General features: G+C 35.3%; 2 protein-coding genes across 2 annotated transcripts; one reads left to right on the plus strand and one right to left on the minus strand.

Annotated features, from left to right (window-relative positions):
- The first annotated feature begins 1,565 nt into the window (after positions 1 to 1,565).
- Positions 1,566 to 2,759, plus strand: LOC114264107 (F-box protein At5g07610). The gene has a single exon (XM_028204714.2). It carries the CDS (start codon positions 1,566 to 1,568, stop codon positions 2,757 to 2,759), a length of 1,194 nt encoding a protein of 397 aa, XP_028060515.1.
- An 8,958-nt stretch (positions 2,760 to 11,717) lies between these two features.
- LOC145823594 (uncharacterized) lies at positions 11,718 to 16,943 on the minus strand. The gene is made up of 9 exons (XM_082923078.1): positions 16,532 to 16,943; positions 15,700 to 16,377; positions 15,526 to 15,555; positions 13,672 to 14,176; positions 13,245 to 13,368; positions 12,818 to 12,937; positions 12,598 to 12,630; positions 12,439 to 12,493; positions 11,718 to 11,992 (listed from the first exon to the last, which is right to left on the minus strand). Exons 1-9 carry the CDS (start codon positions 16,941 to 16,943, stop codon positions 11,718 to 11,720), a joined length of 2,232 nt encoding a protein of 743 aa, XP_082779204.1.
- Positions 16,944 to 17,766: the final 823 nt, after the last annotated feature.

Genomic DNA, 17,766 nt, shown 5'->3' on the forward strand with positions numbered 1-17,766 from the left:
ATTTGTAATTTTCAATACCACATAAGAGAATTCCTATTTTAATTAAATCTTAGAGAGTGTATTTATAATTTATTTTCTTATTAAAAAAAATAAGGAGAATTTATTAGAAAATTCTTTTTCAAGTACTTGTATCCCAATTAGTCTGTAAGATATTATTGTATTTCAATAAATCGTATTATTTTGGATATTTGATCCACCAGATCTGAATTATCATGTTTAAGGTATTTTATGAATAATTTTGCCCTTATAAATAATTTTTAAACTCTTAGCAACTTAGTGATTTGAACATTTATCTTAAATAAATTTGACAGTGTAAATATTTATATCATGAAACATTCACAATATCAACATTAATATATGTTTTATCCTATTATTATTAGAGATATTTTGATTATTATATTACTCATGAAATTAATTATAATATATAAAAGGGTAAATTACACTTACACCCCTTGAGGTTTGAGTTTAATACATATCATCCCCTGACGTTTGGGAAATTACACTAACTCCCCTGTCATTGTAATTATTGAGACGAAATGAAGATATTGAACTCATGCACTCTCTTCTTTTTTGCTTTGCTTTGTTTTACTTTCTCTTTTTTTTTTCCTTTCCTTTACTCTTTTTTTTTTTTAATGTAATTTCTTTTATTTTTCTATTAGGAGTTGTTATATTTTATATAAGCAGGAGAGTTTGTAAAATGAGGCTATTAACCACACGAGTGGAAATATAATTTCCAAAACGTCAAAGGTAGATAGTAATTGAATCAAACTTTAAGGGGTGTCGATATAATTTAGGGGAATGCACCAATAAATCCCAAATTAAAAACTTATACACTGTTTAGTCCTAAAAGTTTTCTTATAGACTGAAAGTCCCATTACAATGTTTCAAATATGAGATTAATGTTTCGAACATTAAATTTCGAACATCAAATTGATGTGTAAATGGGACTAAATGGAGCATAAGAAAACTTTTAGGACTAAATGGTTCAACTTTTCAAAAACTAGGACTTATGGGTAAATTTTCCTATAATTTATCCTATATAAAAATAATTTAGACTGTCTAGTTTGGGAAGACTAAATAAGTGTACTTTTTGACTTTTTATGAAATATGGGTTGGGTTTTGATTGGTTTTGAAGTAATGTGTTAGAGAGATGATCTGACTTAAATAAGATGATGTGACTTAAATAGGATAGTAACTTTTTGACTTTTTATTTTTTTTCAATCATACTAAACTTGGCCTTGGAATAGGTATAGAGGCACTTATGAAAAAATGCCCAAATAAAGAAAAGGGTAAACTCATTTATTATTATTAGTATTATTTTTAATTTTTTCCCTTCCGAATTCAAACCGGGAGGGAAAGAAGATATATAGCGGCAACGTCTCTTACCAATTAAGGAAAAATGTATGTATCGGAGCTGAGCTGAGCAGAGAATCGAGAGAGAGCATTTACCACCTGTCCTTCTCCATGCCTTCCTTCTACACTATATCTTCTTCTCCACCGCTAACCCTAACCCTATCTCTCTCTCTAACGCTGCCCGATCCTCCACCACCACCGCCTCCGCCGCCATGGCTTCTTCTTCGACTCCCCAACGCCGCCGCCTCACTCTCACATCCGCCGAAAAAGTGGCCGCAGACGACAATCTGCTGAAGCAGATCTTCATTCGGTTACCTCCGAAGCCACTCTTCAGTTTCAAGACCGTATCCGAGAGATGGTTCAATCTCATTTCCGATCCGTACGTTGTTGGTGATTGGATTCCGCCGAATTCTCCTTCCTCGTTTTACTTCCGAAGGTACTCCTCTCCCTTTTCCCCCGATATCGAATTCAATCACATATCTGTTAATGGTTTTGTGGATTCGAGTCTTCCTGTATCTCTGAATTTGTTCGATGAACCTGACGGAGTCAAAATTTTGCAATCCTGTAATGGCTTATTGCTCATCTCTTCCTCTTGGCCTAGTGCTGATTCTGTACACACTCGCTACTATGTTCTCAATGCCACCACTAAGAAATATTCCATGATTCCTAGGCCCAAAAATGGGGATAACCGAAACTTTTTAGTTTCTATGAACTTAGCGTTTGATCCGGCCATTTCACTGCACTACAAAGTAGTTGCTTTCCGTTCTAGAAAATGGAACAGCCCTAATTTTCGAATTGCCGTATATTACTCGGAAACTCAAACTTGGGTGTTTTCTGAGAAATCATTTACTTTATCAGAGAATATAGTAGTTGACAATGGCATTTTTTTAAATGGTAAGATCCATTGGCCTCGTTGCTACTCCAAAGAATCAACATGTTATGATATTAATCGAGATGAATTCTTGCCATTGCCGATGCCAAGTTGTCTCAAGAAGGTTCCAGTGTTTTTTGGGGAGTGTGGGGGTCATCTACGATTAATTGAATGTTATAAAAGATGTGGTCGTCGGTTCGATGTGTTGGAGTTGGAGAATGACTATTCTGAGTGGGTCGTGAAATACCGGGTTGACCTTCAGATGGGTGTATCGGCTTTTCCGGAGATGATTCGTCCTTGCCCTGGCCGTTTTCCGACCTACGGAGTCGATGTTCTTTGCTTCCTTGGAAGTGAAGTAGGAGGCGATTTATGCTTGATGTTATACATACCTTTCAAAGTCATATCCTATAACTTCAAGGATAGAAGTTTTAGGAAGGTTTGTGATTTGAAGCTGCTTCCGGCTGATGTTGGTAATATACAGTTTTGTCGATTTTTTGCCATCTATCCATGCATGGAAACCATATTTGATGTTTGATGGAAGCCGTCTTTGCAAGATCGTCAGCGTCATCTCCATTTCATTGTTTCATTTGTTTCCTTTCTAGTCTTCTGTTTCTTCTAGTTAAGAATGTAATTCCCCTTTCTTGATGTAATAATTTCGACAGTTGTAAGTATATTTATGCCTTTTGCAATGAAATGGTTCTTAACATCAAGGATATGTCATTTCTGATATGTTAAATTGATTTTATTTCCTGTCCGATAAATTTATATATGGCTTTTGCAATGAAATGGTTTTGTCACGTCAATAACGTGTTGTTTCTAATATGATTGATTTTACTTCCTGTTTTAGCTTATTGAGTTTCTAAGTATAGAATGTAATTCAAAACTTTGGCGAGGTGATGAAATGATGCATTTGCAAAGGCTGTGAGACCAATAAAAAATCCACGTTATCTTTACCATCGGTGGTGCCGAAGTATTGATGAGTGAATGAAATATATTAAAAAACATAGCTGGACAATAATCACAAAGAAGAATTAATGTATTAATGACGTCATTTCAACGTGAGATTTGCTATTATATGTTCATCTTGAATATTGTTTGAATTTTATAATTATGTTATGGTTTCTGGGAAATGAAGCTGTTTATTGCCAATGACCTGCATATCTTATGCAGCAAATCATTGAAACACTTCCCTTTTTCCTGTAATTTCTCCTGAGAATCTCAGTCACATCCTTTGTATACATGACAAAGCAATTGACCTCTTCTCTTCATCGCTTTTATTTTCTTACTCACATAGCTTGAGCAACTGAATTTTCAAACTGTTTGGGTGCTCAAAGCTCCCTTGGGCTCTCTTGGTGACCAATTTGCTCTAACATATTTTTTCTTCTTCTTCTTCTTCTTCTTCTTCTTCTTCTTCTCCTCTTCCTTCTTCTTCTTCTTCTTTTTTTTTTTTTGGTTCACAAGACAAAAGAACCAAAAGGAGAGTTGAGCCCCCAACATCAAGGTTGACAAAGCATCGGATTGCATTCGGCCCATAAGGCCAGCGATCTGCTAATTGATTTGAATCCTAATCTATGTAGCTTCTTTCTCTTCCGCGATCTCTCTTTCATCACTATTTTTTTTTTTCTTTAAGGATACGGTTCTATTTTAAGATTTCATTTTGTTTGTACCAAATTTAAAATCGATTGTTTTCACTTCCTTTCAATCTTTGTTACTTTCTTTCAATCTTTATTCTTTGTGACATGTCATATTTCTAACCAACCAAGTGTATAGGTTTTTTTTTCTTTTCTTTCTGGTAGTTGTCAATGATGACATTATTATTATAAAAAAAAAAAAGAATAAAAAAAAAAAAAGGGATGAGTAGCTGACTCAGATTTAGTTAGATTCATTAGATGACACAGGTTGGTTCTATTCCTCTTCATCCTTATTATTTTCCTACTTAGGAAGCTAGTGCATATATATACTTTTCCATCTTATTTCAAGTTTAGATCTGTTTGTTTTAGTAAATGAATGTGTATATACTAATAATACCCGAGGTTGATTGCCAACTGTTTTCTACATTTTTTTTCCTCTGCTGTTACTTCAATTGTGAGACTGTTCATATAGTATTGGATTGGAAATTCATATAAAATCTGATTCCTCCTATGCATGTTTAATAAGATTTGATTGAATAGTTTATACCAATGACTAGTATAACATAAAATATTAATAGAATCGTAGTAATCATTGTACTACCATTGTAAACCTAAAATTCAATTTCAATGACATTTGCAGCCTCTATTCTTTTTCTCAAATTTGCAATCGAAGTCTTTATTCGGGTCACTTTTGGTACTGTCCAAACCTAGTAACTGTATTTTTACAAAAAGTCATCATTTTTTCTATTTTAAACTTTACCTTGTGTTTGAGTCATGTATGATAGCCCTATTGTCCCTAAATGCTTTTCCATGGCACAGAATATTAACGTGACCAAGGCATTTATTAGGTGATCATGTGTAATGAACTAAATGACTATGAGGTTTACATCGACGTATTGCTACGTGGTCTTGGGGGCTTAGCCATTGGTCAGGGATGTTGAATAGAATGCTGCAATTCTATACATAGTTTGCTTCTTTTATTTCTCCTTTTTTCCTTCGTCCTTCTTTCTTTTTATGTCTTCTTTCTTCACATGTATTTTTTGTGCCTGCATAGTTAATATCTTTGTTATGATAATAGATTGACTTTCTTTCCTTGACAAGAACTTTATACTTTGTTTTTAGTCATATGATTGTTTAGTATACTATTGGACATCAATAACTATATATTTGAATCACATTTGTATTACAAAAAATGGATGGCTACTCTTAATTTTTATATGAATATATATATGTTTATTTTCTTCTTATTTTCTACTTTAGATTTGTTTTCTTCTTCTTATTTTCCTACTTGAACAGGTTGTCAACTGTTTTCCATATTGTTTTTTGCTCGGTTGTTACTTCAAAGTATTGTGAGACTATTCATATAGATAAATTGGAGTGGGAATTTGTATAAAATTTAATTCTTCTGCATGTTTAATAAGATTTGATCGAATAGTTTATACCAATGACTAGTAAAACATGAAAACATGAATAATATCGTATTACCATGAATAGTAATCATTGTACTACCATCGTAAACCTAAAATGCAATTTCGACAAAATTTGGAGCCTGCATTCTTTTGCTCCATTAAATGTGCAATAGAAGTCTTTATTAGGATTACTTTTGGTACTATCCAAATCTAGTAACTTTTTTTATTTATTTTTCTTGGCAAGAAGTCATCATTTTTTTTTTTTTTTAATTTCAAATTAATTTATGTAACCTAAAACACCTTCCCATTATGTTTGATTCATGCATGATAGCCCTATTGTCCCTTAACGCAACATGTAAAAGAATATTAACTTGACCAAGACATTTATTAGGTGACCTTGTGTAATTAAATGAATGACTACTAAGTTTACATCGACGTATTCCTGCATGGTCTTGGGGGCTTAGTCATTGCTCAGGGATGCTATATAGCATGCTGCTATTCTATATATAGTTCTCTTCTTTCATTTCTAATTTTTTTCTTCTTTCCTTCTTTCTTTCTTCATATATATGTTTTATGCCTTCATAGTTAATATCTTTGTTATGATTAAAGGTTGACTTTCTTTCCTGACAAGAACTTTATACTTTAGTCATATGATTATTTGAGTATACTATTGGAGACATGTTGTTTCTCTGTCTACTAAGTTATGGTTTGAACATTGGCACAATCTGTTGAATCTCCTATTGTTGCTAAAAAGGTGTAAGGTTCAAGTCCTTGTTGGGATATGAGTGTATGTTTCTCAAAGACAAAAAAAAGTCTCTCGTTTGTTAGTGTTTCATTTCTTGATGCAATGATAATTTATTTGTTAGGTTTTAAGCACATCTGTGCTTCTAGACCCTGCAACCAAGAACATAAAATCTGGTAATGTCTGATTTTTCCTCTTTGTAATAATCTATTGCCATATGTTCTTCCAAGTTTCAGACTTCAGATTTCAATTTGAAAGCTGGGGTGAGATCTTTAACCTAACAGACAATGCAGTGATTTATGTTTTTTAGAGAGTGATTAAAGACATGTGAAGTCTCATTTAAAATTATTCATATGTTACAATAGGTGTATTTCGGAAGGTAGCCAGGGAGTCGATGACCTAACAACACAATAAAATCCTCCCAGATTCCATTATTCTGTTACACAGTCTTTAGTAATTTATTATATTTATAGTCTTGGAAGTTCAAAGTTCAATGCTTTCTAAATCTTAAGAGTTGTATATTGCAACTTATATTGTTAGTTTCTACAATCTAGTTGATGTTGGAAAAACAAGAAGGGGAAAAGACTTGTTCACAATCCATTGTTTTTAGTATATGGTAGTTTAGTGATTTTACCAGTTAGGGATATGTTTTTAGTTTCAAAACTTCTATTTTTTTTTTTAAATTCTTGACTAGGACTAGGTATGCTGTTATAGTAGTTTAGAAAGTCATGGTTGTAGGAAATTTTTATTTTTAGGAATGTGTACTGTAGTTTCTATTAAAAGTTTTTCCTGGTTAAAGCATGGTCGTTGAATTCTTCTACTGACTCGAGTGTGGAACTCAAGCAGCCCCTACGGAGTAAGGTACTTTCTCTTTTATTTTTCCCATTGGCTGAATTTCTGTTCATTTAAATTTGTCAAACTGGCCTTAATCATCATAATCCGAACTTATCTCTTGGAATCCATTATTTTACAAACCCTAACACTATTTTCCTTGTTTTAAATATAAATTAAGCTGTCCTTCATCACTAGTAAAGAGTGTATCGCCCTTTAAAGGTAGAGAAGCCATTCAACTTTAATGGAGGTAGTGCCAATGGAAGGACTGCCAGCGTTATGTGGTTGAGGTGATATTTCGTTAATCGTAGTGCTTGTGCTCTTGTGATGAAGGTAAATTTTAAGTTGAGTAGAAGTGGAGGCAGAGGAATTGCAGCTTAACATGATTGTGGTGGTGGTGGCATCAGTTACCTTGGTGGTAGTGGTGATGGTTGTTCAAGTGGCCATGATATTGATGGGTTTCTCTTCTAATCAAAGCTACAATTACATTGCCAACCAATCCTTGTGAGCTTGTGTAGATTCTAAGATAAACTCATTGTGTACTAGCAGCAACTTTTCTGATCTCACGTTGCTCTAGATAATTATTGGACAACATGTATACATTATTTTAATTTCATTCTCCTTCATGATGTATATTACCTAGTTAATTATTCGTTTTCCTTCCATGAGTGCTAGGACTCTACCAATGTGTAGTAGAAATGCTGACAAATTTATGTCTTTCAACATATATTTACTTTATTTTGGAAAAATTGGTGTCTATCAATGATTAATATGTCTTGATTACCAAATTCTGCTCTAATTCGAAAGTCAACCACATAAAATAAGAAGAGTTGTATTGTATCGATTGGCAATCAGGTCTGCTAGGCATGAATAGATGAAACCTGTCTTTAGTAAACAAAAGCACTAGTTTAGTCCGTAAACCTTAACTTTTGAAAACCATTTGTCATAGATGGAATTAAGTGTTTCACAAGAAAACAAATGCATATATATGAGAGAGGGAGAAAGTGAAGATGGTAGGAAAGAACTTGAATTGTTGTCATTAGCTATCATGTCAGTTAATGCTATGCTTTCTTCTTAGTATTGTGAACCTTAATGCCTGTATTTTATTATCAGTTGATATGCTCAGGATCTTGAAAGAAGGATTTATTTCTTCTAAATTGTGCACGATATTTAATTTCTTCTTCAAATCTAAAAATTTAATTTTTTTGCTTATGATTATTGCATTACTGCTTATGAGCCAAAGATATAGGCTCATTTACTGCACAACAAGTAATGAGCAATTGGCCTTACTTGACAGGTTCATAGGTCTCTCTCTGTCTCTTTTGTTTAGATGTGTGGTTGGTGAAGAAAGTTATGACACCACAAGAAAAGTTGGCTACACTGCAATTTTGAATAGGCGTTTTTTAAAAACGTCCCTCATAAGTGTTGAAAGCGTTTCTCAAAACGTTATCTTACCTAAGCTAATACGACACCGTTACATTGACGGTGATGGGCAGAGTAACCGGTTGACCGATGTGTTTATCTCAGTCGTTCACTTTTGAGTTCAAGTTTAAAGATCTTATTTGTGCAGTCAACTAGTTCATTTACCTTGAAGATTGTTGGATTTCTTTGATCTTGATTGATCAAAGGCTTCGTTCTTCATTGAGTTAGGACTTTGGATCCCTCAGGTATGGGGTTCTTACCTTGGCTATACTGTAGCGATCTGTATTTGTATTTGTTTTCAATAGGTTGCCATTTTAATTCGATTCTAGAATTGATTGGTTTTGGATTCGATTAGTTTTTATTCAAGTTCATTCCATAAAGGATTGGATTTTTCAACTTTCATCAATGTGGGGGCTCTTAAATTTTTCTGAGTTCAATTTGGATTTGACCAATTTGGATCAGGAGGTAAACTTTTAATTCTGTCCGTTACTGTTTTCATGGTTTCTATCAATCCAGACTTTGCCATTGCTACTCTGTTTTTTTGAGTTTTTTTACTGTTATTTTTTAAAGTTTCCTTATAATATGGGAACAGGGATGGATGCTAGTTTCGCCCCACTTCTCATCCTTACTGGACTCTTCGCTACTATTGTAATGAATGAGAATGTATGGCATCTCACATATTCACTTTAGAAATTTATGGATGGAAAGAGGATCTGTTCACAGCAATAAAAAGTGCATTCAATTTGCTTGTTTTATATCAATGTCAAAAGTTAGTTTCCAATAAAAAGGTCTCCTTCCATATTTCATTATGTAACGTTCGATGTTTCTTTATGCTTGCAGTGGCTTCCAGTGGTAATGCTTCCATTTTTATCAAAGTCTCCCATCCCTGACGCTTGTGAAACTAAGATTCTGAATGAGTGAGTTCACATCCCATAAAACTTTGCAAAATCTATTTACCCTCTAAATATGCCTATGTATGTGGATTTTTATGTTTATGATGAGAAAGTGAAAATGATGTATTCTTTGCTCTGTACAAAAAAATAAAGTAAATATACTCTTAGCTTGAATTGTTAAATTTTAATTCTTTTATGTGACGCAAACTAGTGAATGTTTTTGTAATTTGCAATGTCCAGTAAAGGTTGGGCTTGTTTTGATACCAGTATATGGTCATAAAAAGCTGAATACTCTTGGGGATTTCCAGACACATGCCGGGTGAGTCTTTATGCTATTCCCTTAGTTTCAAGGTTTAAGAATGAGAAGTTACTGAAAATGAGTGGAAGTCTTTATGCTATTCCCTTGGTTTTCTCTCAACCTAGTTGTGTTTACTAGATTCGACTCTTAGGTCCAAACTTAAAAACCATACTACTCGACTTGACTCTTAGGTCTAGATTTTCTCTGGTTTGTTGTAGCATATTCATCTATTGTTTTTTTTTCTTTCTTCTTTTTCTTCATAACTTCTAGGCAATTATTTGAGCTTTGGTTGAGTTCATTTGGGGTGCTCAGAATTTTATTGATTTAATTTGTTACTACTCACACCTTGAAATATGTCACTCTTACAAGGCAAAATACGAGTCAGCTGCTAGAAAAGATTAGATGCTACTTATTTAGGAGTTCACACTATGCTTATGGTTATTGGAAATTAGATCCATGTGCTGAAGAAATTTTGTAAGTTGCTGGAATCATCAACTAGAAACTGAATTTGTTATTCAGAAGTCGCAAAATTGATATTTGCTAAATTTAACATTTAAAGACCGGAATTTTATTTGGAAGCTAAGCACCATGATCCTTGTTGCAGAAATTGATACTTAAATGCTGGAATTTGACGGTTAGAAGCCAAATTTAAGTGTTGAATTATCAATAGAAGTTAAGGTATCTAATAGCTGAAACTGTAGCTTTTAAAGCTGAAGTCAAGTCATTGAATGCTTTAATTCTGAAGAAGTTTAAACATGATTTTGAAGGCTAGAAGAAAGTAAAAATAGCTGAGCCTACATGGTTAGTTATGAATTTTATTTAAATGCTGCAAAGACTAGGAAAATTATATTTAGGCTGTGTTTGGTTCATAGGGTTCATAGATTGGATAGGGATTTGGAAAGCAAAAGAGAAAATTAGTGTGAAAGGTGTGTAAAATGTGGTTATATTTCATTCACATTTCACTCATATTTTCCCTTTCCCTTTCCCTTTCTCTTTCTTTTTCCAAATCCCTACCCAAATTCATAAACCAAACACAACCTTATTGAATTAAATGAATTATCTTGCTTTGTGTAGTTTCTGGCATGCTGCCCACTTACTCCATATCACACAATTAGGAGTGATGGCATAATTAGGTATATAAGTGAGAGGCATACTACATTAGGCAAAATAAACACATCTACAATCCAGCAGAATCCTAACAACCTCATTCATACACATTCATCTAGAATCTTAAGTCCAACCTGTCTGATTATGCTACTCTTATGTGTACAATATGCCTACCTAGAATATCTAAGGATTAGATGATGCTGTTAAAGCAGGTAGTTTTGAAAACTGTTGTTCCAGACTTTCTAGGTAATTCAGAACCTATGGAGATAAAGCATTGGTGTGAACAACTGATAAAACTAACTTAATTCGTTGGTTGTTTTCACTTGTACTTTTTGCGTTATTGTTTCTTTTCCATTTTAGAAGTATTTTTGCTATTGAGATCAAGGACATTGACTTTAAAGAAGCAAAAATGACTACCTTCTCATCCTTTTGCATATAGTATAGCCTTTTAGAACAACATAAGAGATCCAAAAGACAGAGAAAGCAGAGTCTGTAAATTGGGAAAACCATTGAACCTTACTTAATCCCAGATGTCCCCAATTTTTTGCAGAAGAATGCCACGGGACACCCATTCTTTTGGGTGTGCACTTTTGCCTTGGTGTGACAATTATACCCTTTACTCTGTTTGTACTCTTTGCTAATTTTCAAAATCTGTTCCTTAAAAAAATATGATACTTTTGCAGAAAACTTGAATATAGACTGGGAAGATATCATAATTTATTACATTACTATGTGATACTAGTAATGTATATTGAGATTTAGAGTGGCAGATATGAAATTGTTGTTTATGCATTTTTTTACTTTTTTAAATGATGCAGGTTGTATTGAAGGAAAACGGAGCACATGGCATCTTAGTGACTAGCTTTTTACAATCCCTTTGTAATGGATATTTTTTAAGGCAAATTTTTTATTTTATTTTTGTATTGAACATGTAATGGATTGTGTTTTAAAAGGCAATTGACAGTTTTTGTGTGTTAAACTTTTCTAATGGATTGTGTTATGGTGAGGCATTTAGAAATCAAAATAAAAGAGTAATCATCTTTTTCTCATATAAGGTTACAAGTATGACCTAGCTAAATAAGGAATAGACTAAATATGGAAAAAGAATAAATCAACTAATACAACTATACAAATCTCATGATTCACGCTAGCACTCCCCCTCAAGGTGGTGCGTAGATATCTCCTATGCCCAACTTGTCAAGTGAATCAATAAAAATATTTATCGAAACCGCATGTGTCAAGATATCTGCAAGCTGCTCTCTGGTTTGAACAAACGGTATGGCCACCAAGTTTGCATCCAACTTCTCCTTGAAAAAGTGTCGATCTACTTCTATATGCGTAGTATGATCGTGTTGAACTGGGTTATTGACTATCTCTCGAGCAATTTGATTGTCATAATAAAGATTCATAGGACCAATTGGTCTGAAACCAATCTCTGTAAGTAACCAACGAAGCCATACGAGTTAACAAATTCATTGGGCCATTCCTCGATATTCAGATTCAGTAGTGGAACGAGCTACCACATTCTGCTTCTTACTTCGCCAAGTAACTAAGTTACCACCAACAAATGTAAAGTAACCTGAAGTAGATTGCCTGCCCAATCCACGAATGTATATCCCTCAATTTTTAGATGCCCATGTTTCTTGAACATCAAATCTCTCCCAGCGGCAGACTTTAAGTAACTCAGAATATGCATAACATCTTCCATATGATCTTCACTTGGCGAATGCATAAACTAGCTAGCACTCACAACATATGCAATCTCAGGTCGAGTAAGTGAAAGATAAATAAGCTTTCCTACTAATCTCTGATACCTGTCCCTGTTAGTTAGAACCTGATCTGAATAAATCCCCAGATGATGATTCTATACAATAGGAGTACTTGTAGGTTTACACCCCATCATACCAGTTTCAGCTAGCAAATCCAATACATACTTCTGTTGTGACAAGAAAATGCCACCACTAGAGCAAGAAACTTCAACTCCTAAAAATTATTTCAAACCCCCCAAATCTTTCATATCAAACTCAGAAGCAAGATAACCTTGAAGTTTCTAAATTTCATTAGTATTGTCACCTGTGACAATCATATCATCAACTTAAATAACCAGCAACGTAATCTTACCACTTTTTCGCTTTATGAACAAGGTATGGTCAGAATTCCCTTGATGATACCCATACCTCTTCATAACTTGTGTAAACCTCCCAAACCAAGCTCAAGGTGACTGCTTAAGACCAAAAAGTGCCTTTCGCAATCTGCACACCTTTCTTGATCCGCCAACTATACCATAACCTAGTGGGAAGGCCATGTAAACCTCCTCTTTCAAGTCTCCATGCAAAGAGGCATTCTTTACCTCAAACAGCTTCAAAGGCATTGAAGTTAACTGCCAAGGATAATAACACCCGAACAGTATTCATCTTTGCTATGGGTGCAAAGGTCTCCGTGTAATCTACTTCATAGGTCTGAGTATATCCTTTTGCTACCAACCGAGCCTTGTATCTATCAATAGTTCCATCAGTTTTGTATTTAATAGTGAAGACCCACCTGCACCCCACTGGTTTCTTGCAAAATGGTTTTGAGACAATATCCTAAGTCTCATTTTCTTGTAGTGCCTCCATTTCTGCATTCATGGCCTCCACCCACTTTGGATCCTTTTGTTCCTCTTAAACTCTGCTACGAATTTCAATTACTGCCATTTGGTTCACAAAAGCTTTGTGTTGTAATGACAATCGATCCGTAGATACATCATTGGCAATAACATACTTCACCTTCTCTTCTGGTGAGTACCTGTCTGTTGGAACACCACGATTCTTCCTAGGAGGCAAGTTCATTAAAGTTAGTAAAAGTATTAATGTCCAAATTACTCACCTCAGGAATATCCAAAGGAGCATGGGCTGATACTATAGATTCATGAAAGGGAGAATTATATAGAAGGCATCAACTTTTGTTGGAGGAGAATTGAAGTTATTTTCCTCAATAGGAAAAGTCTCGACATCTACTGGGCTCTACTCAAACATAGGGCTGGAAACACTCCCTGGTTCAGTAGCAGAATGGCTATAGCCATTCTCAGTTCCAACAGCATCACTTTTAGCTTATATTTCAATCTCCTGCTCAAACCAATCAGGTCCGTCATCAATATTCGTCTCCCTCTGAAGGACAGGGTTGGACATAGGAGAAACAAAATATAACTTCGATTCTGAGAAAGTCACATCCATACTAACATAGGTACGCCGGGTAGGAGGATGGTAGCAACAATATCGTTTTTGTGTATGAGCAAAGCCAAGAAACACACAGTGAAGGGCACATGGATCCAATTTACTCCACTGATCCTTATGAATATGAACATAAGCCACACAACCAAAGATCCGTGGAAACAAGTGTAAGTGGGTTGTGAGTGGCACATAAGTGGCCAATACTTCTATAAGAGTACGAAAATCAAGAACCTGAGATGGCAACCTATTCATCAAATAAATAGCATATTGAATAACATCAACCCAATACTGTTTCAAAACAGAGGCACCAATGAGAAGAGCCCTGGCAATCTCTAGAATATGACGATTCTTACATTCAGTAACTCCATTTTGTTTAGGAGTTTTAGTACATGAAGTTTCATGCAACAAACCTGTTAACAAAAATTATGCTAGGGTTGGATCAACAACAACCAAGCAGTAATTCAAACTACACAACTTAAATAGAAACAATCAAGCAACTGTAGTTCTGATTCAAATGCCTTAAAAGAATAAAGACTTCTTTGGATCAAAAAGTGACAACAAAGTAAACAAGAAAGAAAACAAACTTTCTTGATCAACAGATGGTAACAAAATAGATTGAATAAAAGAAAACAACTTCAAATTGTTGTATCAACAGATGGTAACAAGGTATATTAAATAAACAAAAGCAACTTCATATTGAAATCACTTATGTTCATTCCACAAGTACGGATTACAATGATAGAAATTACTCCTGAATTACAATCTCAACTACTCTTAAGTTTAAAAATTAAGTTGTTATGTTGTTGTTGATGTCTTTTCTCTCTGAAAATCTTTGGCCTTTATACTTCTCCTTTCCCACGCCCCCATGATCTTCTCAATCTGTAACTGCCGCTATGTAACTACTGCAATTGCTCGTTAGCTTCTAGGCCTTCTAATTACATTAAACCTTCACTTCTGCCTATTGATCTGCCTCTCCTTCCGGTTATCATATGCCCACAAGCCCTTTTAACCTTTTCTTGACAGAGAAAAACTCCTACTTCGTTTTATGCTCCCTTTTGAAAGGTTGCCCACTAACTCTATGATTACTGCCAGTAACTGCTCCATCACTTCTAGTCGACCCACATGCAAAAATTCACTTTCAACTATTGGTCTTGATCCTCTGATACTGGATATCCACTCTAGACTTGGCCACGTGTCCTCCACAAACTGGACCACCTATCGACAGGACTTGGCAAACAAAACCATGAAGTTGCAAGAAGTGAGAGAGCTCAGAATTAATATACTCTCCACCATTATCAGAACGAAGAACCTTGATATTAAGAGAAAATTGAGTTTGGATCATGCGATGAAACATTTGGAAAATAGGACCAACATCACTCTTATGCTTCATTACATATAGCCAATTCATATGAGTACAATCATCGACAAACATAACAAACCACCGAATGCCCAAATGAGTAGTAATAGGAGATGGACCACATACATCAGAGTGAATTAACGCAAACAGAATAGTACTTTTAATATGGATAAGGAAAACAATGACTCTTTGCCAAAATATAAACATCATATTTTAACTCGGAGTCACTAACATTCTAAAATAAAGACGAAAGCAAATGATGCAAATACCCAAAAAAAGCATGCTAAAGACGTCGATGCCATAACCAGATCTTCTTAATCTTGTCACTAGTAGTTCCACACACTTGAAAAACTCAACTGGTTGTAACATCGTCCACATAATATAATCTTATTCTCTTAGTACCATGCCCAATGATCTCCCGTGATTGGACATCTTGAAACAAGAAAAACATAGGAAATATTAATACAATACAATCTAACTATTTAGTAACCTGGCTGATAGATAATAAATTGTTGGATAAAGTGGGAATGAGCAAGGTATGATTTAGAGATAAGGATGGAGCGAGGGCGATCGAACCTACTTCGGTCACATGAACAATATCGCCATTAATAGTAATAACTTGAACTTGGCAAGGAAGAGTTGTGTATTGAAATAAGGATTTATCATAAGTCATGTGATCAGTAGCGCCTGAATCTATGATCCAACCTGGTTCACAATCATTCAACAAAATCAGAGCCTTGCCCACATCATTTGCAATTGGGGTGGAATCCTTGAGAGAGATCTCTAAAATAAGGGACAAGTGGGTAGAACTACTAGTACTAGCAGACATGTGGCTAGAATCACCAACAACAGCAGACAAATGGCTAGAGCTACCAGCAGTCCCATCACCCGTAGCAGCAACAGTAGCCACGCCTGGTCGACGAGTACCCTTGGCCGGCTTGCGGCGGTCCATCCACCAATTCGAATAGCAATTTTTCTTGAAGCAAGTATCCACAGTATGATGAGTACCATTGTAGAAAGTACACCGCAAACTATCTTTATTTCTAATGTTAGGGGATAAAGAAGCACAAGGGAATGAAGAACTCGGCGCCTTCGAGACCATAACAGCAGATGGAAGGACAACAACAATATTAGTACTGTCGGAACCAAGCATAATATTCTGACATTGTGCCTCACGACAGACATACGCAAAGGATTCCTCTAAACTATGGAGGTTTGATTCGCAGAAAGTCACTACGAACTGTATCAAACACACTGTCCAACCCAGCCAGAAAATCATAGATACAATCCTGCATAATTTCATCTTAACGAGTCTTAATATTCGAACAAGCCATAGAAATTGGACGAGGTTTATCAAGCTCCTGCCAAATAGTTTGGAGTTCAGCAAAAAACACAGGGACTGGTTTACCTTCTTGATTGATACGGGTGGCTTTACAACGCAATTCATAGAGTTGAGAAGCATCTGCACTATCATAATACATTTGGGCAATCCCAACCCAATTAGCAGCAGCCGTGGGGAGACCAATAAACAGCCAGAGGAGATCGGACTCCATTGTTTTCACCATCCAACCCTTTACAATGGCATTCTCGTTCCACCATTTTGGAAAGCTAGGATCGATTTCGTTAGGCCTTTTAATCTTACCAGTCAAGTATTCATACTTGTCTTGACTAATAGCATGCAATTCAATCATTTGGGACCAAATAGAATAATTTGTGCCATTCAGTTTAAACGCAAACGGAACAGTAGTGGAGGATTCACTTTGGACAATGACATGTGTGTTGTCGCCAGTGATTTCCAAGGACTTCTCTTCAGTTGTCATGATGAAGAAGGAATGAGATCAAAAAGTTCCTGTATAGATATAACTCGTTGTGGAAAAACACACCAGCGAGAGAACAAAAGAATAGATCGCTGCGGAAAATACACATAGGTGATTGGAGAAAAAAGGCTAGACACGGCACGAGCTGCCGTAGGAAAAGTGTATAGGAGAATTGTTTGTTTTTAGGTTTAGCTTTGATGCCAAATCAAAATAAAAGAGTAATCCATCTTTTTCTCATATACATCTCATTGAGGAGAGGGGCTATTTATAAGGTTACAAGTATGACCTAGCTAAACGTCACGAGCCAAACCCGCCCCTATGGGTTTAGCACCGTAACCGGCCAATAATCCGAGATTACCGAAGGCCTGCTTAACAGTAAAACAGTAATACAGAGTACAGGGGCTGGCGGAAGCCAAAATAGTAATTAAAAGATGTCTAATGAGCTGTGACAGTCTGTATGCAAAAGACTTTTCATAACATATTCACATTCAGAACAAAAACCATATATACATACATCATTTACAGGCATTCAGGTTAAAGACCAAATCCCCACCATAACAGTACAGTACAAATATCATTCAATCTATACATAACAGAGACAGATAGGGTGAATCTGAGACACCCTAAAAGCAGCTTGAACAAATCTGGAACCTCGAAGTGAGGCACAAAGGTTGGCTTGACAAAACAAGGGCTTAGCCTGACGCTTCTAGCAACGGTCCGGTGCCTGAACACCTACATATATATATGAGCAGTGAGCTAAAGCCCAATGAATAACATATGCGTAAAGTGGTTAAGAATGAATGTCCTTTCAGTATTGAAAACAGTC

The sequence above is a fragment of the Camellia sinensis genome, chromosome 4, assembly GCF_055761805.1.
Source record: "Camellia sinensis isolate YWXY chromosome 4, ASM5576180v1, whole genome shotgun sequence".
NCBI lineage: Eukaryota > Viridiplantae > Streptophyta > Magnoliopsida > Ericales > Theaceae > Camellia > Camellia sinensis.

Coding starts and splice junctions, on each gene's coding strand:
- LOC114264107 (XM_028204714.2), top strand. CDS start 1,566: ATGGCTTCTTCTTCGACTCCCCAACGCCGCCGCCTCACTCTCACATCC.
- LOC145823594 (XM_082923078.1), bottom strand. CDS start 16,943: ATGACAACTGAAGAGAAGTCCTTGGAAATCACTGGCGACAACACACAT. Junction 12,938..13,244: donor CTTTTGTGAACCAAATGGCA/GTAATTGAAATT, acceptor TATCCTTGGCAG/TTAACTTCAATGCCTTTGAA. Junction 11,993..12,438: donor GATGGGGTGTAAACCTACAA/GTACTCCTATTG, acceptor GGTTACTTACAG/AGATTGGTTTCAGACCAATT.